General features: G+C 47.0%; 3 protein-coding genes across 7 annotated transcripts; 2 read left to right on the forward strand and 1 right to left on the reverse strand.

The window, feature by feature from the left end:
* Positions 1–408: 408 nt before the first annotated feature.
* Dhc16F (Dynein heavy chain at 16F) lies at positions 409–14,747 on the forward strand. The gene is made up of 26 exons (XM_020952822.2): positions 409–1,283; positions 1,342–1,606; positions 1,671–1,815; positions 1,881–2,231; positions 2,296–2,391; positions 2,455–2,585; positions 2,643–3,217; positions 3,281–3,691; positions 3,759–4,149; positions 4,221–4,497; positions 4,555–5,169; positions 5,229–5,681; positions 5,751–6,574; positions 6,640–7,234; positions 7,294–7,443; positions 7,501–8,740; positions 8,802–9,248; positions 9,313–9,498; positions 9,566–9,915; positions 9,971–10,112; positions 10,177–11,180; positions 11,243–11,423; positions 11,480–12,231; positions 12,293–13,361; positions 13,419–13,889; positions 13,943–14,747. Exons 1-26 carry the CDS (start codon positions 486–488, stop codon positions 14,297–14,299), a joined length of 12,276 nt encoding a protein of 4,091 aa, XP_020808481.2. The 5' UTR covers positions 409–485; the 3' UTR covers positions 14,300–14,747.
* Positions 14,328–24,804, reverse strand: LOC110184324 (solute carrier family 53 member 1). 5 transcript variants are annotated; one of them, XM_086836783.1, is made up of 8 exons: positions 21,688–21,965; positions 18,004–18,155; positions 17,535–17,933; positions 16,222–17,197; positions 15,993–16,162; positions 15,800–15,933; positions 15,426–15,740; positions 14,328–15,354 (listed from the first exon to the last, which is right to left on the reverse strand). In XM_086836783.1, the coding sequence occupies exons 2-7, from the start codon at positions 18,070–18,072 to the stop codon at positions 15,464–15,466; spliced, it is 2,025 nt and encodes a 674-aa protein (XP_086692909.1). In that variant the 5' UTR covers positions 18,073–18,155; positions 21,688–21,965; the 3' UTR covers positions 14,328–15,354; positions 15,426–15,463. The 5 variants fall into 5 exon arrangements, with proteins under 5 accessions (XP_086692909.1, XP_020808479.1, XP_020808477.1 ...); XM_020952820.2 differs by having other exon boundaries at positions 21,684–21,949; XM_020952818.2 differs by lacking the exon at positions 21,688–21,965 and adding an exon at positions 24,743–24,804 and having other exon boundaries at positions 14,328–15,740.
* Positions 21,882–24,739, forward strand: Ada3 (transcriptional adaptor 3). The gene has a single exon (XM_086836785.1). It carries the CDS (start codon positions 22,320–22,322, stop codon positions 24,018–24,020), a length of 1,701 nt encoding a protein of 566 aa, XP_086692911.1. The 5' UTR covers positions 21,882–22,319; the 3' UTR covers positions 24,021–24,739.
* Positions 24,805–25,424: the final 620 nt, after the last annotated feature.

Consider the following 25,424-nt stretch of genomic DNA (forward strand, 5'->3'; position numbering starts at 1 on the left):
GGGCAGCACAAAAACTAACACGCGCGACTTGCAAACTTAGTTAATTTGATATTATTTGCTGCGAAAAAACGGAGTGAAAAAACCGCGACTACCCTCGCTGCTCGCCAGTGTTGAAATAGTGAACAGCTGCTTCGATCGCATGGTGAAAAGTCCGATCCAAAAGCTATTGGCTTATAGTCCCTAAGAGACGCGTACGAGAGAAGAGTGCAGCTATATAAGCATGAAAAAGGTGAAATAAATGGAATTTCACCTTGCCGCGCATTTCACTAAGCCAATAAGTAAATAAGCGCACAGCGTAACTAAATAAGCAATAAGAGGAGATTCCAGGGTGATTGTGTGGCTAGCAAGGCATCAAACTTGGCTAACAACAGTAGACATGGCGACGAGCAAACAAATACGGAAGAAACAAGTACCTGTCAGTCGGCATGCGACCGATCCAAAACATATCCGAAACCACCTAAAAGTCCGAAATCCCAAGCGCCGAAATGTCCAGCTCGGAGGAGGAGAGTGACCAGGGGAGTGCCGAATGGCAACGATTCCTTACGCAGGAGGTGCCACGCAGGGCGGCGGGCAGTGGGACTGAGCATGAAATCGTATTTGGAGATGCAACTGGAGGTGGTGGCGGTGGTGGCGGTGGTGGCGGTGGTGGCGGTGATGCCGGTGATGGCGGTGGTGGCGGTGGTGGTGACCGGACGACCGTCCACTCCGAAGTACGACAGAGCGGCACATCGATCGAACGAGTGGGCAGCGAGCTCACCTCCATGACGGAGCGTCCCAGCGACGGGCCCTCAGATGCTTCCGGCGCTGCAAAGAAGTCTGGGAAGCAGAAGCGGCATCAGAAGTACCATCAGAAGCACCAGAAGAACATGAAGTCGTACCTAAAGAATCGTCTGAATTTCCACTCCAAGGGCAGTTCCCCGCAAAGCGCCAAGTCGCGGAATCCCAGCACCTCGAAGATAACCACCGGTGCCTCGCTGATTCCGGACCTCAATCTGGTCATCAACCGGATGCGGACCAATACGGATGACTCATTTGTGTATATGGACTACATGCTGCCGCATGACAGCGAACTCTTTACACCGTACAGCCTCCGGCTGGTGGAGTTTTCGGAGCTGGACATAACGCAACCGTTTTATACGGTCACCAGGCATGGAGTCACCTATTGGCACTGCTCCGAGAACTTCTTCACGCCGCTCGACCAGTGGCAGCAGGAGTTTCAGCAGTTCCTCAGCATCATACAGATTCGTTCCTTCTCCATCTTTCGGCTGTGGAAGGGATTTAAGGTAGGTGAAGGTTTCTATACTGTCACAGGATATATACAATATAGATGATTCATTTCAGGTTTGGGAGAAGACCATCAAGTGGCGGAAACTGAATGAGGCCCGGGATTTCCTTCAAAACAATTTGTTCATCGTTATACCGCAGCTGGCCAAGGCAATTCTACGGATGCGCAGCGATATTGTCCAAATGGAGCGACTGAACTTTGTGAATACCACCAACATTGAGAACTGGCATCCCTTTTATTTCCTGGAGACGCACATGCGAATTTATGAGCAGTTGCATCGCATTATCCATGATTTTCGGGAGTTCATTGGCAAGACCTTATGTGAGTTTCCTGTGGAATCTATTTTACCAACGACTATATGTATATTATGGATCTTTTATTGAAGTTCGTGCCTGCACGGATGCCATCCAAGCCCGTGGATTTTATCCAGATGACGAAATCAACTACTATCCCTCGCTGAAGAAGATGCGAGAGGCACACAGCTTTATGGATCGGGCAAGGAAGAGGGCCTTCTGCAAGACGCTTACCAAGTAACATCATTAAATATATAAACAATTTATGCATTGTATAATATTTATTATTCAATTCCCTACAGTTTCCTCACCTACAGCGACATGATGGTCTACCAGATGCTATTCCGCATCACTCTGAAGAGTTTCCAGGATCTAGAAGACGCCTTCGAGGTGCATGACGACCTTGGCCCGTCCGAGGCGGAGATAAATCTGAGCATGCGCTTGGACAGGAAGATAGAGAGACTACGTCCGCCCGAAAAGCCCCAGCATCCGTTCTTCGTGGCCAAACTCCGACTGCTGCCGGATCGCATCGATGTCGAGCCCTCAGAGGAAGTGATCAAGATTATCTTTCAGCGCATTACAGGGCTAATACTGGAGACGGTCCTCGATATACATCCCTTCACCACGGATCCCTATTTCTCGCAGTACACCAAGTGAGCTTCTTCACTGAGTTCTTTGTGTAGTTTTCCCCTTTAATGTTATTATCAATTCTTTTAGACCCTCGATTATGGGACGTCAGGAGGAGGTGCTTTACGAGGGAGCTCCAGATCTGCACTATTTGCTTCGCTCCGATCTAGGTTTTCAGTTTAATCGGTGAGGATTATAGTAGCAATGATCCTTATACTGTATTTAAACTATTGTTATTATTATTATTAGCAAGAACATGATATTTCTAATCCATAAGGCCTTCGAACGAGCTCGTATTTATACCATGCGGTTCCAGACCATTCGCGAGAACTATGAGATAGACAACAGCACGGATCCGGTGGTCCTGACCAGCGAGAAGGGTATTTCCATAAGATTCCAGATAGAAAACTACCAATACTTAACTGATTCGCTTTTAGATCTTGTAACCTTGCGGGCCTACTGCGATCGGTACTGCAACAATGTGCGAGCCTTGGATGGGATTTTGGACTATATATATCTAGGACTGCTGAAGCTCACACAAACGAATTTCAAGGACACGGTGACGCCAGTCTGTTCGCGCCTGCAGAACATCCTCGCCACCTATTTGGCCAAGCTAGCCGAAGAGGAGACGGTACGGATATATGAGGAGGCTCAGGACTTTTACACCAGAATCTGCTATGAGCCGCAAGAGACCCTGGACATAGTGGCCCACATCCGATTCCTGGACAGGTGCTCTGAAGAGTTGGATGAATTATTTGGTGGCATTGACTACGTGCACGATCTCCTGTTAATCATCAAGGATTTTAACATAGCCATCGACGATGAGTCCAAAGAGGACTACATGGACACGGAGGACTACCTCAATCGTACGCGTGATACGCTGGCTGAGATCAGGGAGAAGCGGCAAGAGTTTATCAATCGACTTGAGGAAGCCATGCAGGATGACATAGAGGCGCTAATGGAGGAGATCCACGAGGTGGCCATCGAGGCGCTGGAACCGTGGCTTCTGGATGTGAGTATAATGGAAATTACTTATATTTGTAACAAGATTTTAGCATTAATTATTCTCTTTCAGGCTAAATCCAACCGGCAATCGGTGGTCAATAAACTGGACGCTTTGCTGGACCACCTGACCGCATGCCGGGAGCGTGCCGACGAGTTTCTTGGCTACCAAAAGGAATTCCAGATTGATTTGACCATGTACGAGGAAATGGCCAGCGGTTTCTATGACATACGAATGCGGCAAAATCTGTACCGCACATGGTCCGACTGGGAGGAGTCGCTGGCCGAGTGGATAGCCGCCGATTTCAATACGTTGGTGGTGGCGGACATTGTCGAGTTGAATTCCAAGACCATCAAGAATTGCCTGCAGTTCCAGAAGTATCTGCCGGAGAATAACATTGTGCCCGTGCTGCAGGCATCCGCAGAGGCCTTCAAGGAGAAGCTGCCAGTGATTGGTTATCTGCGCAATCCCAACCTAAGAGCCGTATGTCATTCAAGAAATCTAGCTCTTTGTTTCTTAATTTTAATTGAAACTTTAATCAAACTTACAGCGTCACTGGGCGGAGATCGAGGACTTGCTGAACCACAAGTTCTTCCAGGAGAAGGACGTCATAATCCAGACATACGAGGATGTGCACGCCTTCGATGATGTTAACCTAGGCGAGGCCCTGATGCAGATCTCCTCGCAGGCCACCGGTGAGGTGCAGTTGGAGAATATGCTGAAGAGCATCGAGACTATCTGGAAGGAAACGGATTTGTTTATTGTTCCGCACCATGACCAGAAGGATGTCTTCATTCTGGCTGGCACCGAGGAACTGCAGGCCGTTTTGGATGATTCCAATGTGAATATAAATACCATTGCCGCCTCCAAGTTTGTGGGTCCCATCAAGGCCAAGGTGGATGAGTGGATCTTTGCGATGGAACAGTTTGCGAAGACCTTTGGTGGGTAGCAAGGACTCTAAAGGATAATTATCAAAGACACATGCTAATATCTAAATAATGTTTATTACCAGAAAGCTGGATGGACTGTCAGGGCGCTTGGATATATCTGGAGGCCATCTTTGCTTCGGCTGATATTCAGCGACAGCTGCCCCAGGAGGCCAAGATGTTCTTTGCGGTGGATAAGAGCTTCAAGGAGCTGGTACGGCAAGCCAAGAAGGTTAGTCTGGCCTTGCCCACCATGTCCAGTGTGGAGGTGTATCAGACGCTGGTTGAGAACAATCGATTGCTGGATCTCATTTCGCGTGGCCTGGAGGCATACCTGGAGGTGAAGCGTGTGGTGTTTCCCAGGTAAATTAGGGGATATTATCCAAAAGAATACAATTAACATCACTTCTTATCCCATAGATTCTACTTCCTTTCAAACGACGAGCTGCTGGAGATTCTGGCTCAAACCCGCATCCCTCAGGCGGTGCAGCCGCATCTGCGCAAGTGCTTCGATGCCATCTATCGTCTGGAATTCGGTTTAAAAGAGGGCGGCGATGGCAAGAATGTGGCCACCAATGACATCATTGCCTTCCTCTCGCCCGAAGGCGAGAAGCTGCAATTTGGCAAAGGCTTAAAGGCCAGCGGTGCTGTGGAGGAGTGGCTGAACAAGGTGGAGGAGGCAATGTTTGTCTCCGTGAAGCGTTACATGCGCTTTGGCTATCAGTGCTATCCGGCCAAGGAGCGTGAGGATTGGTTCCAGGATCATCCCAATCAGGTGGTACTCACCGTCTCTCAGGTGCAATGGGCCGCCGATATACATCGCATTTACGAGGGCAAGGAGCGTAATCCCCTCAATATACTCGAGAAGATGGCCAAGTTTGAGGTGAAATGCCTCAAGGATCTGGGCGCTTTGGCGGCCCTAACTCGAAAGAATATTACCTCTCTGCTGCGGAAGGTTCTTTGTGCCCTCATCACAATCGATGTGCATGCCAAGGATTCTGTGAGAATGCTTGTGGAGAAGCAGGTAGTCAAGGCGTGAGTATATCCAGGATTTAATTTTATTAATTCATAAAATGGTTTAATTTAATTCCTAGGTCCGACTTCAATTGGCTAAAGATGCTGCGATTCTATTGGGCGGATGAAACGGAGACAGTCTACACTCGCATGGCGGCCGCCAATATTCCTTATTATTATGAATATCTGGGCGCTGGCGGTGTCCTGGTGTTGACTCCCTTAACGGATCGCTGCTACCTTTGTCTGATGGGCGCCTTCCAAATGGATTTGGGCGGAGCACCTGCAGGTCCCGCCGGTACAGGGAAGACAGAGACCACCAAGGATTTGGCCAAGGCTTTGGCCAAGCAGTGCGTCGTCTTTAACTGCTCCGATGGTCTTGATTACAAGATGATGGGACGCTTCTTCTCGGGCCTGGCTCAGTGTGGCGCCTGGTGCTGCTTTGACGAGTTTAACCGAATTGATATCGAGGTGTTGTCCGTGATTGCCCAGCAGCTGATCACCATACGTACGGCCAAGGCAATGAAGGTTAAGCGGTAAGGATTGGGTATCTGAATTTGTAAAACTAATAACTCTTTGATCTTTCTCTTTATCCCTCCACATAGCTTCATTTTCGAGGGTCGTGAGATCAAGATCAATCGCTCGTGCTGCGTATTCATCACCATGAATCCCGGTTATGCTGGTCGTACTGAGCTGCCTGATAACTTGAAGGCCCTTTTCCGACCCATCTCCATGATGGTGCCAGATTATGCTCTAATTTCAGAGGTCATCCTTTATTCGGAGGGCTTTGAGGACCCCAAGATTCTGGCCAGGAAGATGGTGCAAATGTATCAACTTTGCAGTCAGCAGTTGAGCCAGCAGAATCACTATGACTTTGGCATGCGAGCGGTCAAATCTGTCCTGGTCATGGCCGGAGCTTTGAAGCGAGCCTCACCCAATCAGCGAGAGGACATCACTTTGATTGCGGCCTTGCGGGACTCCAATATACCCAAGTTTTTGGCAGACGATGCTGTCCTATTTCGGGGCATTCTCAGTGATCTGTTTCCGGGCGTCGAGCTGCCAGACTCTCAGCATCCGGATCTGGAGGCAAGTCTTCAGATTGGTCTACGAAACAAGAATCTACAGCCGGTGGCAACAACCTTACGCAAGTGCCTGCAATTGTATGAGACAATGTGCGTCCGTTGGGGTGTGATGTTGGTGGGACCCACTGGTGGCGGCAAATCCGTTGTCCTGCATGCCCTGGAGTTTGCTCTGTCGCATCTCTTTGAGATTGAAGTCCAGGATCCGAATTTCCGGCCCGTTGTCATTCAGACAATGAATCCCAAGGCGGTGACCATGAATGAACTGTATGGCTATGTGGATCCCAAGACGCTGGAGTGGCAGGATGGCCTGCTGGGTTTGGCGGTGCGTACAGCAACCACAGTGGAGGGTAAGGACAAGTCCAAGACGTACAGGTAACCTCATAAATCGAACCTCTATCCTCTTGTCCTGCAGACGAAATCCATCAATGGATCATGTGCGATGGCCCCGTGGACGCCGTGTGGATTGAGAATCTAAACACAGTGCTGGACGACAATAAGATGCTGTGCCTGGCCAACTCGGAGCGTATCAAGCTCACTGCCTGGATCCACATGCTCTTCGAGGTGCAGGATCTGTTGCAAGCCTCACCGGCCACTGTCTCCCGCTGCGGCATGGTGTACGTCGATCCGGGTGATCTTGGCTGGTTGCCCTTGGTGGATACGTGGCGTGAGGTGGACATGGAACATCAGTTACCTGCGCCTCTGGCCGAGTTTCTCTATCAACTCTTCGTTGAGTACTTTGACAAGGCTCTGAATATTGAGCGTAAGCGGCCGTTGTATACCATCCATCAGGTGCTTGGCTCCAAGGTGACACTGTGCTGTACGCTCACCTTGTCACAGCTGGAGGCAGTGAAGTGGTCCGCATTGGAAGCGGAGAAGGCCAAGGATCTGCTAACCAAGATCTTTGCATGGACAGTGCTTTGGGCGATTGCTTCGAATCTCAAGGATGCGGAGAAGGTTTCGTTCGAGGAGCAGTGGACCAAGGCCATGGGACAGCATCCTAATATGGTGTAGGTGCTTATTTAGAGAGTATATATATCCTATATATCTTTTATATACTTCTACACAGAATCCCGAGTCAGTCTTTATGGAACTATCGAGTCAATCTGGAGACCATGGAGTGGGAATCCTGGAATGAGATCATGGCCACGTTTGTCTTCAATGGGGACATTTCCTACTATGACATGCTGGTGCCCACAGTGGATACCACCAAATATGGGTGAGTTGGATTTGGATCTCTCAAAGCTATGTCTCCAATCTTAACCCTTGTCCTTAGATACGTGGCCGATCTGCTGTTCAGCAAGAACATGCCCGTGATGGTCACCGGAGAGACGGGCGTGGGCAAGACAGTGCTGGCCATCAGTTGCATGAAACGTCTATCCGAGGGCAGAGTTATACCCGTGATCCTTAACTTCTCCGCTCAAACCAGCAGCGTGCGTACCCAGGAAATGATTGAGGGGCCGCTGGAGAAGCGCAAGCGCACCCAACTAGGCGCTCCAGTGGGCAAGACGGTCATTGTGTTCATCGACGATGTGAATATGCCCAAGCTGGACACGTATGGTGCCCAGCCGGCCATCGAGCTGTTGCGTCAGTTCCTCGACTTCAAGGGCTTCTACGATCGGGAGAAGCTATATTGGAAAGAGATCTTGGATGTGGTGCTTGGCTGCGCCTGTGCGCCGCCCGGTGGAGGCCGTAACCCGCTCACACCACGCTTCGTACGACACTTTGCCCTCTTCTCGCTGCCAAAGCCCAATGAGGAGACCCTTACCCAGATCTTTAATGGCATTCTGCGTGGCTTCCTGCAGACCTTCTCCAGCAACATTCGCAGTCTGTCAGAGAACATGGTAAAGGCCTGCGTGGATGTGTACATGCGGGTGGCAAATGTAATGCTGCCCACACCGGATCGCTCTCACTACATCTTCAATTTGCGTGATCTGTCCAAGTGCATCCAGGGCATACTGCAGGCCAGCAATCTCCACTACAATCAGGAGCAGCAGATACTGCGTCTCTTCTATCACGAGACAACACGCGTCTTCCACGATCGTCTGATTAACCAGGATGACAAGAACCTGTTCAAGTCACTGATGAAGTCCGTCTGCGACGATCACTTCAACCGCGAAGTGGTTCGCGATGACGAACCGCCCATCCTGTTCGGCGACTTTATGGTCTTTGGCAAGCCAAAGGAGGAGCGAATCTATGAGGAGATCAAGGATCACAACAAGCTAGAGAGTGTGCTTAACGACTACATTGTGGACTTTAATTCAATGGGCGGTGCCAAGTCCATGAAGCTTATACTCTTCCAGGATGCCATGGAGCACACCGTCCGCCTGGCTCGACTTTTGCGTAGCGATCGAGGCAATGGACTCCTCGTTGGCGTGGCTGGAATGGGCAAGCAGTCGCTTACACGGCTGGCATCCCATGTCAACGAGTACAACTGCTGGCAGATTGAGATGCGGCGCAACTACGATCTCAGTGCCTTCCACGAGGATTTGCGGGTTCTCTATCGCATTGCTGGGGTGAGTACTTGCCTTATAGGAGTTCTTCCTTCACAGCTTTTATTCCTATCTCTTCAAACAGGTTGAAAACAAATCGGTTACATTCCTGATGATCGACAGCCAGATTGTGGAGGAGGAATTCCTTGAGGACATCAACAACATCCTTAACTCCGGCGAAGTGCCCAATCTATTTGAAGGTGATGAGTACGAAAAGGTCTTATTGGATGCCCGAGACCCCTGCAATGAGAACAGAAAAGGTGATGCATGCCATCGCGATGAGATCTACAAGTTCTTCATCAACCGAGTGCGCAACAATCTGCATGTGGTTATGTCCATGAGTCCGGTGGGAGATGCCTTCAGGCGAAGATGCCGCATGTTCCCCTCGTTGGTCAATTGCACCACCATCGATTGGTTTACTAGCTGGCCCACAGAAGCCCTCTACTCGGTGGCTTTGGGATTGCTTACAAAGATAGCGCCAAAAATGGAGGATCGCATATCGTTGGCCAGCACCACGGTCTTCATACACAAGGTGAGTGGGGAGGAGCAGCTGAAATCCTTGAGAGAAATTATATCTAAACAATATTATCCCTTAGACTGTGGAGGATGCCTCGGTGAAATTCTACAAGGAGATGAAGAGGCACTACTACACCACGCCCAGTAGCTACCTGGAACTGTTGAAGCTCTACCAGAATCTGCTCAAGCTGAAGAACCAGGAGATTATAGCCAAGAGAAAGCGTATTGCGAATGGTTTGAACAAGCTCCTGGAGACCAATGAAGTGGTGAGTACACAGAGGAGACTATGGAGGATCTAGGACTCTGGTAATACCTTCTCCGAAATTCCCTTAGATTGCTGTCATGCAAAAGGAATTGGAAGTGATGGTGCCCCAGTTGGATGAGAAGTCAGCCATGATGAAGTCCCTGCTGGATAACCTGACCAAGGAGACCAAGCAGGCGGATGCTGTTAAGCAGAGTGTGCTTGAGGATGAGACAAATGCCAAGGAGAAGGCGGCGGTGGCCCAGGCGATATCCGAGGATGCTGGCAAGGATCTGGAGATTGCAATGCCCGCCCTGCGTGAGGCCGAAGATGCCCTTAAGGGCCTAACCAAGGCGGATATCAATGAGTTGAAGTCCTTTACCACGCCGCCCGCCTTGGTGCAGTTCTGCATGGAGGCCGTGTGCATTCTCCTGGGCGCCAAGTAAGTTTAATGATGAAATTAACATCCCTTGTATTGATTTCTACATTCCCTTTAGACCCACTTGGGCCTCTGCCAAGGCCATCATGGCGGACATTAACTTTATCAAGAGGCTATTCGAGTACGACAAGGAGCACATGAAGGAGGAGACGCTGAAGAAGGTGAAGAAGTACATCGATCACAAGGACTTTGTGCCAGCGGTGAGTGACTTGATGACATCCCTCTGGTTCTGTAGTTACATTACCTTTCTCCTCCTCTCCCCAGAAATTCGAGAAGGTCTCCAAGGTGGCCAAGTCGGTGAGCATGTGGGTAATAGCCATGGACAAGTTCTCCAAGGTCTACAAAGTGGTGGAGCCAAAGATCAAGCGCAAGGAGGCCGCCGAAGCGGAGCTCAAGGAGGTGATGACAGTGCTGCGACAGAAGCAAAAGGAACTGGCCGCCGTTGAGGCCAAGATCCAGGGACTGCGCGACAGCTTGGAGGAGAAGCAGCGCGAATTCCAGGTGATTCAGGACAATGTGGATCTAACCTATGGCCGGATTGATCGAGCCGGGAGACTTACCTCTGCGCTGGCCGATGAGCAGGTGCGCTGGCGTGAAACAGTCAAGTCGCTGACTGGTGATTTGGCCTGCGTCCCTGGAGATGTCCTAGTGGCCGCCGCCTGTGTGGCCTACCTGGGTGCCTTCTCGCATCAGTACCGACGCGATATGTGTGCTTTGTGGGTCATCAAGTGCAGCGAATTTAAGATACCTTCCAGTTCCGAATTCAACCTGCTCAAGGTGCTTGGAGATCCGTACGAGATGCGGCAGTGGAATGTGGATGGTTTGCCCAAGGATAACATTTCCATTGAGAATGGTATTTATGCCACCCGGGCCCTGCGCTGGGCTCTTATGATTGATCCCCAGGAGCAGGCCAATCGCTGGATTCGCAACATGGAGCGGGCCAACAATCTGCAGGTGATCAAGATGACCGACTCGACTATGATGCGGGTTCTTGAGAATAGCGTGCGACAGGGTTATCCGGTGCTGCTTGAGGAGATCAACGAGACAATTGATCCCAGCCTGAGGCCAATCCTGCAGCGGGAAACGTATCGCTTTGAGGGACGCACCTACCTTAAGCTGGGCGATCAGGTTATAGACTATGATGATGGTTTCAAACTGTATATGACCACCAAATTGCCCAATCCCCATTATCTGCCGGAGGTCTGCATCAATGTGACCCTGGTTAACTTCCTTGTCACTGAGATGGGCCTCGAGGATCAGCTGCTGGCGTGAGTATTTATAATACAATTCTATATATTCCTTATTCCTTGACTCCTTGCTATATTCTTAGGGACATTGTGGCCATTGAGCTGCCCGTGATGGAGACCCAACGTAATGACCTGGTGGTCAAGATCAATTCGGACAAACAGCAGCTGCTGGCGCTGGAGGACAAGGTGCTAAAGCTGCTCTTTAATTCCGAGGGCAACATCCTGGACGACGAGGAGCTGGTGGAGACACTAAATGATGCCAAGGTTAGTTATATATTCTCCTAAATCCTGGTGTAGCAGCTCATCCTCTTGCCTTTTAGGAAACTTCCCTGATTATTGCCGCCCGACTGATTGACACCGAGGAAACGGAGAAGGTTATTACCGCATCGCGGGAACGCTATCGCATTCTGGCTTCCCGTGGAGCCATCCTGTACTTTGTGGTGGCCGGCCTGGCTGAGATTGATCCTATGTACCAGTACAGTCTCAAGTACTTCACCCAGGTCTTTTGCAATGTCCTTAAACTGGAGCATCCACAGCAGAGCGTTGAAGTCCGCATTGCCACCATGATGACCGATGAGCTGAAGGCTATTTTTGATAATATCTCACGCGGTCTGTTCGAGAACCACAAGATCATCTTTAGCTTTTTGCTGGCTCTATCCGTGGAGCGGCAAGAGGGTCGCGTCACCGAGGACGAGTTCAATTTCCTTACCCGCGGAGCCGTCGGGAACATACGACAAAAGCAGCAGCCGGCTAATATTAATCTCAGTCCGCTCGAGTGGGATACCTGCGTCTATCTGGAGGATAACTTCAGCTCGGTCTTTGGCGGCTTCACCAGTGAGCTGGACAAACCCTTCTTCCTGCAGCTGATGGGCAACAAGGAAGTGTTTGATTTTGCTGGAACCAACAAACCGCCGACGGACAAGTGGGATAAGAAACTGAAAGTCTTCCACAAACTCATGTTCATGTCGGTGTACCGGAAGCCACGGTTCCTCCTGAATGTGGTTTGCTACCTCCAGGCGACGGTTGGGAGGTACTTCACCGACTCAAAAGGTGGCACCCAGCTGAGCACTGTGTAAGTTTAGGATTTATGACCTGGAAGTCCCCTATATTTAATACGATTTTATTGCTTGCAGCTACCTGGACACATCGTCAGTAACGCCGCTTATCTTTGTCCTGTCCACTGGGTCTGATCCAATGTCCGGCTTCCTCAAGTTCACCACGCAGATGCAGTTCACCGAGAAGTACTACTCCATCTCGTTGGGTCAGGGCCAGGGTCCGTTGGCAGAGAATCTGATTGACAAGAGCCTGCGGATGGGTCATTGGGTATTCCTGCAGAACTGTCACTTGGCCACCTCTTGGATGCAAACGCTGGAGACAATTGTTCGTAATCTGACGCTGGGTATTACCAAGGCGCATCCCGATTTCCGGCTCTATCTCTCCTCCATGCCCATCCACACGTTCCCGATCAGCGTGCTGCAGAATTCGGTAAAGATCACCAATGAGCCACCGAAGGGAATCAAGGCGAATGTGCTGGGTGCCCTGGCGGATCTCAAGCCGGACTTTTTCGAGGAGCACATCCAGAACGGTAACTGGCGAGCCATCGTGTTTGGGCTGTGCATGTTCCATGCGGTGCTCCTGGAGCGTCGCAAGTTCGGACCGCTTGGCTGGAACATTACCTACGAGTTCAGTGAAAGTGATCGTGAATGTGGCCTCAAGACGCTCGATTTCTTCATCGATCGAGGTGTCCTCGACGATATACCTTGGGAGGCAATCCTCTATATTAACGGCGAGATCACCTGGGGCGGCCGGGTGACGGACTATTGGGATCTGCGTTGCCTGCGCACCATCCTTATGATCTTCTCCTCGAAACGGATTATTCAGCCGGATTATAAGTACTGCCGCGGTGATAGTTATTACCGTGATCCCCGCAAGAAGACGCTGGCCGAGTACTCACTGTTTGTGCAAGACTTTCCGGTGCTGGAGGATCCCGAGATCTTTGGCATGAACCAGAACGCCAATATTGTGTTCCAGACCAAGGAGACTGCGTTCTTTATCAATACCCTGCTACTGGGTCAGCCCAGATCGGCGGCGGATGAGGGTCAGGCGGCGGAGAATGAGATATGTCAGCAGATTATAGCACGTATTCAAAAGTCACTGGTTCAGAAGATCAAGAGGGAGCCCCTGCATGGTACACTCTCGGTGGTAAGTTGACCTGGACAGGCTTTATACTTTATACTACTATCTACTGTTCTTTTACAGGTGGACAGCAAGGGGCAGGTGCCATCGTTGACCATTGTGCTGATACAGGAAATCGATCGTTTTAATATATCCCTAGGCATCATTCATGACAGCTTGGCTAACCTCTCGAAGGCCATCAAGGGTCTGGTGGTGATGTCCGAGGAGCTGGAGAATGTCTTCAAGGCGCTGCTCTCCAATATAGTTCCCGCATCGTGGGCTAAGCGTAGCTTTCTCTCAATCAAGCCGCTGCCCAGCTATATAGCAGACTTCCAGCGACGCATTGACTTCATCCAGCATTGGGCTGAGAATGGGGCACCACGATCCTTTTGGCTCAGTGGCTTTTTCTTTCCTCAGTCCTTTCTCACTGGGATCCTGCAAACATACGCTCGACGGCGAGTTCTGCCTATTGATTCCCTGAAAATAGACTTTGATGTGGTGGAAAAGGTGCTGGTGCAGCAGGACTTCTTTGAGACGCACGCAAACGCAATGAATGTGAGTCGTGAATAGGTTCTCTTTGTAATCTTTGTAACCATTCCTTGTTTTAGGATCAAAAGCTATATGGCACTCTGCCTGAATCAACGGATGCCATTATCCATGTGCATGGCATTTTCATTGAGGCCGCTCGCTGGGATTTGAGTCAGGGCGGGCTGTGCGATGCCAATTTCGGGGAACTGTACACCCGAATGCCGGTGGTGAGGTTCAAGCCCTGCCTGGAGATAGCCCCAATAGTGCGCTACGAGGCACCGGTCTATAAGACCCAACAGCGCTCCGGTGTCCTGTCCACCACCGGTCATTCGACCAATTTCATTCTATCCATTTTGCTGCAGAGCGATAATGATCCCGAGTTCTGGATAATGCGGGGCACAGCTCTGGTCTCGGGTGTCTTGGAGAATCTCTCCTAGGTTTTCGATATGATTTTCTAAGTTAATATTTTGTTTTATTTTCATTAATGCATAGTTCAAGGCGTCTTTATTTCGTTTCGTATTACAATTTAATGGGGTGTACGAGTGTAGGAGTGTAGGAGTTTGAGTGTGTGTGGTTTGGTCTAGATATAGCTTAAGATCTATTAGGAGATATCCAACCGGTTTATTAAGTAGTATTAAGTTCCGATATTGTGCTCACGTCTGTTCTCTACTATTTATATTTCGTATCAAAAGCGAGATGTCGGCGCTCAAAAAAACCCGAGCTAATATTTATGGCAAAGTAATTGACAAGATCTCAGAATAATATCGCTATAAGAACGAGTCCCTAAAAGAGCTTAAATATTAATACTCTCTATATAACTTTTATCATTTCCTGTGTATAGTTAATTTCCAAAAGCTTGCAGTTTGTATAATCCTGGCTTTAAATGATCATAGGGTATATATAGATATATAGTGTATTGTATATACAACGTTGCACGTTTCAAGTCTGTTTTATCTATATGCAAGCCTAGAACTTGCAACTTTTTTGTCTCAGTTTTGGATTCTCGCTCACACACACACACAAATCGCACACACACACAGGAGGCACAACAACAAATATATAAATGTAGTCTATATATTATATACAATTCCTTTAGGGTTTCGATGGACAGACAACAGATCTAACTAAATAGTGATAAAGGAATGTGGTTGCTGTTTGTTCGCTCTTTTCTAAGTACTAATACTGCCGTTCTCTCAGCTGCTCCAAACCCTGTCTTGTTTTAATTTTGTGGAAGGTATGGTTTTTTGGAATTCTGGATCTTAATTTCAGGGTTTCGGAATATTGGGGAATGTGGCTTAGGAGGCTAAGGTATTAGGGTTTTATATGCAGTTAATGATATAGGTTTCCGATATAGGTTTGGTTCGTTTTTCCGCATATAAATGGAATGCTAAATTAGTTCGAAATCTTAGACACTAATTATTGCTCGACACTTTCGTCTCTCTCTCTCACTCTCTTCAACTTTAAGTACTTAGTGACTAAATGTACAAATTAGCTAAACAACGCAAAAAAAAAGAGATATATATATAGAATTAAACAAGATAAAAAAAAACATGGTTTACATACACCGCAAAATCGTTCATTCGGAAGCACTATTCTCTCGCCTACAACTTTTTACTATCCATATCGATTCGTAAGTCGGGCAACGAGCCACGCGGCTGCAACAGACTACGCTTCTCCGGATCCTTGACCTTCTTGGGCTTGGGCCTGTTTGTCTTGGTATAACGATTGATTACCCCATCGCCCTCGTCCATCATGCGCAGGATGAGAGCCTGATCGGAGGAGTCCAGTGGTGCTATCGAGATATCGCGCACGGCACGGAACTTACCGCAATTGTTGAGATGCTCGTTCTCCAGGCGGAAAAAGTTCCAAACAAAGCGACTGCGGAAGAGGATTAACATGTTTATTTGTGCTTTTTTCAATAGCTTCTGTTTACTCACCGGAATACCTCTAGAATGCCAGTAATGGAGGTCATAATGTCACCACTAACTATCTTCATTTCGGTGAGATAGAAGGACAGCACCCAAATGAAGCGAAGTGCCAAGTCCTCCACAATGGCAAAGTAGTAGAAGCCCTAAAATAAATTGAAAATTAACTTAATTTAAGTATTAAATATAGGTATAAAGGACTAACCGTCGATGAGTAGACAACTTCCTCTCGCAGGAACGTATTCTCTCCAGCATTCTTATCAAACAGACCCCAATCCATTTTGATATCCCAAGTGTAGGCATAGCAGGAGGACACAATAGAAGCTATAATCCACAGCCAAGTGTATGGATTGTCAAATGTGCTGGCATAGTTCGCTGCAAGAAAGAAACATTAACTATAAGATCAACTTTTAAGTACAATTCAAGACACTTACGACTGTGGAAACTCTTGAGCGTAGCAAAGATCACCACAAGAAATGTGGTGGAGTATTTCCCGGCATTCACCAGGTGAGGGAAGGCCTCTCTCGAGTCACGATATCGCCGCAGGCACTGGGCAAATCGAAACCAGGCAGGCAAGCAGTTGACAATCGGCCGGATGATAAAATCCTTCTCCATGCATATAGAAGCATCCTTTGCCTCCGTCCAGTTCCCATTCGTAAAGTAGAAGCAGATGAGGTATTCAAAGTCCAGTATGGCCGTGGCCAACGAATTCAGCTGATCACCCAGCCAGAAATCAGCAAAGCCCACATGGAAGAATGGGGCAGAGAGGCAGCGACCCGTAATCCGCCACAGCCAGAAGCGGGCGTCGTGATGGAGGACGTGAAAGGGATTGGCCAGGAACAGCACCATGATCAGGGTGAGTGTTAACGGATTGATGAACGCCGGTATGGCCAGACTGGCACTATACAGGAAGCTCAGCATGCTGAGCGTCCACACAACGCCAAAAATAGCCGCCAGTTCCATGAGATGCTGCTCCGATAAATGATTCCGCGGATCAAGCTCAAAGATAAGAACATGATTCACGCCAGATGACCGCCAGCCGTAGATATTGACGCCAATGAGGAAGATGAACTCGATGATGAGCAGGGGACCACGGTACAGACGAAACGTGACCTTCAGATTCTCACCGCTAATCTCATGGAAGATTGCCGACAGTACGACCACAATGCCCAGCACTATGAAGCTGCCGGAGAAGAGACCAACCTTGAAGGTGGTCCATGGACTTTGCTGTTCCCCAAGCGGTGGAACTCTCAAACGTTTCATTGCCCGCTGACGATCACCACCCTCCAGTTCACCAGTGACCGTTGTCTCTGTTTCATTGATGATATTATCAATGTCCTTGTTGGTGAAGAAGTGTGATGCCTCCACATATTCCTGCCGCCACTTGGCACCGGTGTCCACGCGTAAAAGCTGAGGGGAGAATAAAGAACTTATTAGTTTTCTGGGGTATTCTTATAGTCATAGATCAGACTGATTAATTCTTTTCCAAATAGACTCAATGATTCACCAACTTTTTATGTTACTTTCAGGGAAAGACCATAATTTAAAAGCTCTGACTAATTCTTGTGATAACAATTACTATTTTTAAACCAAACCCTGCGCTACTATAAATTATTTGCATTATTTATGGTACAAGGGTTGTTGTTACGCCGCAGACTGTCTGCTGTGTCTAGGTCAAGGTTCAGCCTTACTGGCCACTGCAGTGGCCATAAATCTTTTTGGGATCAGTGCTCCGAGCTGCTCTTACCTTGTCATGCTTCTTTAGGATTTTCCGGAAACCGGTGTGATTCAGATTCTGGTAATTCTGCAGGAGGATCAGACTCAAATAGAACTCGCTGAAGGCCAACTTTAGCTCACGGGCTTTGCGATCCGGCAAAGCGGCGTGTCGCTTCTGACCCTTGGACTTCTTGGCACTGCGCTCCGACTCCTCAATGGAGGTCTTAAGCTCGGCATTTAAGGTGGCAAACTTTCGCGTCGCCTCCGCCAGCTTCTCCGAGTAGAATGTGTTGATCTTCTTGAGTTCCTTGTCGCAGTAGTGAAAGAAGTTCTCGTCAAAGTTGGCAAAATGACGCTTCAGCACATCATCTTCAACACTTTCCACCGATGGGGCCTCCTCCACGGCCAGGTAAAGCATGGCCTTCATTTCCTGTAAAATAAACAAGGTTTTAATTCATAGTCTTTATGTTTAGTTTAGTAAAGTTTGGGGCACAACTCACCTCATAGTTGATGTACTGTTTACGCCACTCGGGCGTTATGTGCGCCGACAGGTGCTCGGCGAACTTCATGGCTATATGTCTAGGGCTAGCTCAGTCCAGTACGTATCGGATCCGTTCCGTTGATCGGCGTCCGCTGCACTGAAGCGCGTCGTCTGAAACGAAACAAATGTGAGAGTTGTCAGGGGTATTTCCTTATATGTTTTAAAATTGCACAAATCAAGAGGGGAACATAGAATATTTCAGGGTTTGGAAATGGGTAGAACTTAACAAGTTTACAAAAAGAACCCTTTAACTATAGATAATTCCCTTAATAAATAAACTACAAGTTATATTGGTCTTTAAGCATAACAGAAAAGATTATACCCTTCTTTATAATGACTCACTATCGAAATAGAGTACAATTTATATCTTTATTTGAACATATATGAGTAATGCCTTGTAGCATGAGAGCTCTATGGGTATCCAATGATATTATCCATGAGTTTCGGCTTTCTCCCAGCAATTTAACGGATGAGTGACCTCAACTAATGACCAATGACGTGTTCAAATCAATGCAGGTAAGTTAGTTAATCACAGCGTATTAACTAAACCTTCGTAAATCGCACCTCGATGTATGTTTATAGGTGTGTTTTCTTGCTGTATTTTCCCTAACTGATAAGCCACAGTCCCAAATAATAGCTGGAAAAATAAGCAGAAAAATAAGAATGCCTTGGGAAACCGAAATTTCAATGCCCTTACAAAAGGGAATCCACCATATCTCAGTCAAAAATGCATTAAATATCAAACAGAAAGCGGTACTATGTTAGTTTTTAGAAGGTTAATAAATCTGCATACAATCTGCATTAATTTAAAATTGATAAAAATTGAAATTTTTTCTAAATTTTTAACGATGCAACGCCTTAAAAAAATTGAATTCTCCCGGAGATAGCTAGATCGATTCGCCTGTTGATGCTGATCAAGAATATATATGATTTATAGGGTCGGAAATGATTCCTTCATTGAGTTTTAAGCTTCTGACTGAAAGTATGATACCCTAAAAATGGTATACCATATAAAACGAGGTATATACATAAGTATAAGCCATAATATAACAAAATTATTGGAGAGTACGGTAGGCTTCTTCTTTACAGAATGTACTATATCTCATTAACGGGGCCCGCATAATGAGTTAAGCAAATTGGAAAATTTTTGTCGCCATGGTAAACATCAGAGGCGGAGATACAGCCTCACAGATATAGCAACAGAAACTGGAGAATGGAAACTGGAGTCTCTGTGGAGTGGAGGATGCGGGTTGGTTTTAATCAATTGCACAAATATTTGCGTCGCCAACTGTCGACATTGCTGTGCTTTATTTATTATAATTATTTTTTTCCCAATTCCGCTCTTTTTTGTTGCTCTCTTTCTGGGCGTAACTTCCGACAGCACTCCTTACCTGAACAGGTAAAAGAAATGGTACTAAGATATATGGGTTAACTGGGCTTTAAGCCTTGTCTCTTTGTATTTAGTTAGTTTAGTTCATTAGAGATTTAGTTATATCCTTCGGCTTTATATTATTCTTTAAATATAGTTTCTTATTCTTCTATAAACAATTGAAATTCAGCAAAAGTTCTTCTTATCAAAGCCCTAGCAATAACACTGTTGAAATGCTGTTTATATTATTTTTAACCTTATAGGTTTGGGATTGGGTGGATGTCTTTTTGATTGAAAAGACTTGAAGAAAGTATTTGAAATAGACTTTAATAGGTCTTTAAGGATGTTGTTTTATGGTCTGGCTCCCACCTAGTTTAAAAATCAAGTTAACTAAGGTGTAAACACTTCCTCTACCACACTCAAGAACCCAGAAGAGTGGACAATATATATGTACCTACATATGTGATAATTGATGACGAGGGTCAGTGGGTGTAAGGGTGCGGAACGAGGTGGACGTTTCCGACTGGCGGTCAATTAACGTCAAAGGTATGGGACACTATAAATAGATCGACTTGGCCGGCTTGGTTTGATTGATTAGACCACCAGGAACAATGGTAAACAATCATCGTAATAATGGATTGGAAGGAGTGCCCATTCCCTGATCGATCGACATCGCCGGTGGATCTGAAAGCCGCTCTCGGAACGGAGGCGAGAAGTGTCCGTCGGTATGGTTGTGGGTCTTATCGCCTTATCGCCGCTATTCACAGATTTCTCTTCTGTAGTTTAATTAGCACTGATAACGAAACAGTTAGGCGTATAAAACATGTGCTATATAGTAAGTGGCTAGTGACTAAAAACAAAAGCAACGCCGGCTGACACACAAAGCTCCCCTATAATCGCCAAGGCATCGGCGGAACACATCGACCGACGGCGTCACACAGACGTTCTAGCAAATATTTGATCAATAAAGCAATGGAAAATGGTTTGAGTTTTGGAACGAATTGGGAAATACTCTTGTTTACACTACTTGAGATATGATTAGGATATAAACAATAAAATAAACTGTATAGGAAGGAAATTTCCTATTGACTATCTTGAAAAGGAACTAAGATTTGTTAGATTGCGTTAGTGATATCTATAAGATATTATTATTAAGGTTTTAATTGAACTTTTTGAAACTTTACCAAGGTATCAGTCAGGAAACTCCTTAATAATTAATGCTCTACTTGTATGTCTGTATTATTTATATATCAAATCAGTTGTATTTATCATTTATGTATCAAATAACCATTAATTTAAACCATATTTCATTATATCTTTATATAATTAATCTTTACATATTTAATATAAATAAAATATCATATAAATTAATGGTTAAATATATTATATTATAAGAGTAATGTGATAATTCACCAAATTCAGTTAAGACTGTATAAGAAAGCACAGTCTTAAGTTATTTGAGCAAGGAGTAATATATATTTTATAGACTTATCACCTTCACAGCTATATTACCTTTGTGCAAAAGGTATATAATGTCAATTAATAAAAGCAACTTTAATATTCCCAAGCTTTGTACACTTTTAATGGGATTTATTAAAATTTAAGTACTTGTTTCTCAAAGGAAGATATATATAGATACAGACAGATCATATAATGAAAGTATCTTTAAGTTTATATCCCCTAAAATCATATTTAGAAATTCTGTTGATATAGCGACACTTTTCTTGGCATAATTTTCACTTATTTCTTTGCTTATCAAACAAGATGCAAGCTTTTCGAAATAAAATGTTCAGGAAGTATAAAGAAAGATATATACTAAAGACTTTTGCATCAGAAAATCAAAGAACAAAGCACACAAAGCCAAGAGCCAAGATATTTGCAGATATTTTTAGAAGCTTCAGCTTAAACTTAATCATTTCCGAGAAAAGAAAATACGTTTTTAAAGCTTCACCGATTTTACTGACTGATTTGCAGATTTTCGCCTTTGATATATGTATATTTTTCTTTATTTTGATTTTGAATTCCGACTGACGTCGGCAGCGGCGTCGGCAGAGGAGAGTCAGCTACAAAGCACCGTAAGCGTAAGCGTCAGCGGCAGAGCGCCAGCGCAGCTGAGCTCGAGAATCGACAAATTGTGGTCTTGTGATTTGGGGGAACTTGACTTCTGGCAATTGGGACAAACGAGGCGCAATTGGAGGCACCCAGTCCGAGATTATCGGTTCGTGCGATGGTCGGGGGCAATTGCATTGCAATTACATAAAGTTACATACATACGTGCACTGCTGCTGCTGCTGCTGCTGCTTCTGCAATTGCAGTTGCAGTTAGTCCGCTGCTCCTGCTGCTGCTATTTTGGCATCTCAAGCCCCGTCGCTGGCCATTACTAATTGTCAACAGTCGGTGATTTGTTAAGTACACTGCTTATCACAGAATAGCGCGCTCCGCGGCCGAGCAGACGGGATATCAGTCGAAAACGATGCGAGGCGAATGCGAGGGCGAAACAAAAACAGACCAGCACAGCAAGTATTGGAAAACGGGCGCGCGTTTTAACAAAATGCCGTGTTGGCTAACGTTCGCAAAGCGCTGCCAGAAAAAAATACTGAAATAAGTTCTATAATTTAAAACTAGAAAGAAATGCAACTGAGAATAATGCAAATCAGTAGAATTTAGGAACTTTTATAAGCTGCAGACGAAAAAAATGCACTTTTACAGTATTCACTGTATGTGCAAATCAGTTTCTGGTATTTTTTTTCAGTATGTCTCGACGAGCATGCCAACTTAATTCGCTCACCGAAAACTGGTCACACTGCCTGCATTAACGCAAACAAATTGCGATTCGAGCAAAAATAAACAAATCGTTAATTTCACCACATCCGGACACATAATTAAACCAGTCGCTCCTCCGTTCCATGAGTGCGAACCTAAAAAACATCAAGCTGGGCCACTTTGGTGGCGGCGGTGGCGGTACATCCGTCGGCGGTGTGGGCAGCTCCAGTGGCTTTGGCATCTCAGCGTCGTCGGGAGGTGCTGGTAAATTGCCTACCAATGGCACGGCTGGTGGTAAGTCAGCCTCTGCCAGCACCTCCACGGAGGCTGAGGTGCTGGCCACGCCCGGAGGTGTCATCATACCGCTGATTCGCACCAGGGACGTGCCCAGGCTGTTGCCAACCATTGCCACCGCGCTGCAGCGTCCGTCGGACGATCATTTGGCCGCCGAGGATCTGGACGCTGTGCAGCTGGAGCTGGAGCAGATGCTCTCGAACGTGGCACTCAGGACGCGTGTACTCAAGGCCGAGTATGACAGCCTGGACAAAGACGACAAGCGCCAGGATCGTCGTAAGATGGATCGTGTGCCCGGATCACCTCCCTGTCAATCCACCATGCTCAACGGACTGTTGGGCATTTGTGGCACCCCTTCCACAGGTGTGGGCAGCCCGTCCGGTGGCGGCGGCGGCGCCTCATCCTCCAGCAACACAAAGCGGAAACGCGATGAGCCGACGGGCGTGCGCAAAAAGCACTCCTCAATGACCATCCTTAAGCAGCAGGGCGGTGTCACTGTTTCCACAAAGCATCAGGCCAAGAACAGTCCCATTGCCAACCACACGGATGATAGTATGGATTATTTACCCAACCTGGTGTCTGCCAGTGCTTCCGGATCGGTGTTGCCGCACCACCAGCCCCAGCCACAGTTGCCCAAGGTATCGGTGCCGAAAAATGATACACCCAACAAGTTCTGGCTCTCCATCGAACCCTTCTGCATGCCGCTGACCAACGAGGATCTGCGCCTCATCGACGACCTGTTAGAGCAGTACCGCGGGCCCCTGGTGCCGCCGGTGCCCCCTTTGGGTCCCCACTACTCTACGGTATGGGCGGAGGAAGACATGAAGGCCCTTCAGCCGGGTGGAGCGCGCGGCAAGTCGCAGAACGCCACGGCAATGCTTAAAAAGGCCGAAGGAATGGTGGAGGAGAGCATCACGGGACCGCTCACTCAACGACTGGTGTCCGCTCTCATGGAGGAGTCCCTGCTAACTCTGCCCAGCGAACAGGCGGCGGTCGGTGAGCATAGCAACAGCACCACAAGCAGCAGCAACGAGAACACACACTCCCACTCATCAAGCTCTGCAGCAGCAGCTGCAGCGGCTGCCTCTGGCAACTTCCGATCGCTTTTCATGCTCAAACACGGCGTTGGAATCGAACAAAGGCTGAAGAAGGAGCTGCTGGATAACGGACTGATCGACCCCAGTGAGTTTGCTGCCCACGAGGATGTCGACGAGGTGCTGTTGGAGATCAAACGCGTTACGGCAGAGATCAGCAGCGTTGCGCAGTTCAACAGCGAGGAGCTAAAGCGCCTTCGAGCCGCCGCCAGCGAAGAGATCAAACGGATTGCACTCAAACGAAAGCTGGACGTTGTAGACCAGGAGATACTCGAGTGCTACAAGCGAATGCTACAGTATCGCGCCAAGCGCAAGGGTCACACCATCGAGGAAAAGCAAGAGATCTTGCGCCTAACCAACGAACAGCGTCTGCTGGCCGATCAACTGGAGCGTATGCAGATGCATGTACCCAGCGCCGGCGGCTCGTCCGGGTCCCTCATAGAGCCCAAGATGTAGGACAGGACCCTGGCCTGGGGCTGGTACCAGCTAATGGCCATGCATCAGGCAAAGCGGCAGGTTCGGGACGAAGCCCTGCAGTTGCAGTGTTTCTGATAGGACCGGGTCCCCCGTTAAAATGCTTCATCTCTAACTCTCCGCCAGACTGTAAATTAGCAAGGATATAGCCAAAAGCCCTGGAGTTGGATGGTTCGGAGATGGATACATGTAAGCACTAAGTGAATTCTTTATCATCGAATCTTTACTTGTGTAGGAACTGCTTTCCCCATCAGGGTCTCCTCCTCCTTTTCGGCGAATGTACATTAACAAAGATATATAGTGCGTAGCGTACATCAACCAGCACATGGATGGGATGAAGTGTTTTAGTAGTGGAAAGTAATCTATGGCCGCAAATTCCGAAGAGTAGCTTTTAAGTGTTTAAGGATCCAAAGATGATCTTTGTAGGAAACTATTTTCAGCATGTGAATTATATGTTTTGCAGGATCAACTGCCTTTGTTTCTAAATTGATGAAGCAAATTTTAAATGAAAATGTAGGGATATTCAAGGAACTTACACCTTAGATTACTATCCGCCCCTACGATATATATATATATATTTTTTAATCTTTTTTTTCAACATGTATTTATCACTCTCTCACAATGAAAAAAACAACACACACGTACACTTTGTATAGCTTAAGTTATCGCGAGGAAATAAAGTTGTCACTATCGAGAATGTATACCGTAGATTTTGGTCCAACGAAGATGTGGTGGCTGGAGAAGAGCTACCGCACTCAGCGAACACCTTGAACGCTTTAAACCCGATCCAGTGGCCGGCACGAGCCAAGTGGGCTCTCCTCCGCCGGCAGCGCCGGAAGTGGAGGCGCCTCCTCCACAGTAACTCCAATAGCTATGTTTACCCGACCGATAAGCCAACCTTGCACACACAATCAAAGGCGGCAGCGGCAAATCCGGAGGAACGCTAATTAAAACCAAACAAGATGGTTTGCTCTTCGATCCGTGGATGCCCTTCCGGAGATCGCAGCTTCCCCTATCTACCTACCACACACGCCGCTAATCTCTGCATACAGATTTTTGGGGAAATAAACTTAATTTGTTTAAGAAAAAGATGTTTAAAGAGCATATCTCTAAGATGAAGCTCTTAGTGATTTGTTTTGACATTTTTAAATATTGATTACTGATAAATATCGATTTAAATGTAAAAGCTTCGATATTCTCCTCGATCCTATAATTTAATAGCAAACTGCAAGGATATATTAACTTGAGCTGCTTGAAGTTAGTTTCCTGCTTTGTTTGTACTTTATTTTATTATTTTATTTATTTATTTAAAAATTTTAGTGGTATATTATAACAGTTATTTGTTATATTTCGGCATTCCCATTAAGCGCAGTATATTTGCAAAAG

The sequence above is a fragment of the Drosophila serrata genome, unplaced genomic scaffold, assembly GCF_035046125.1.
Source record: "Drosophila serrata isolate PLE 108 unplaced genomic scaffold, ASM3504612v1 contig_293, whole genome shotgun sequence".
NCBI lineage: Eukaryota > Metazoa > Arthropoda > Insecta > Diptera > Drosophilidae > Drosophila > Drosophila serrata.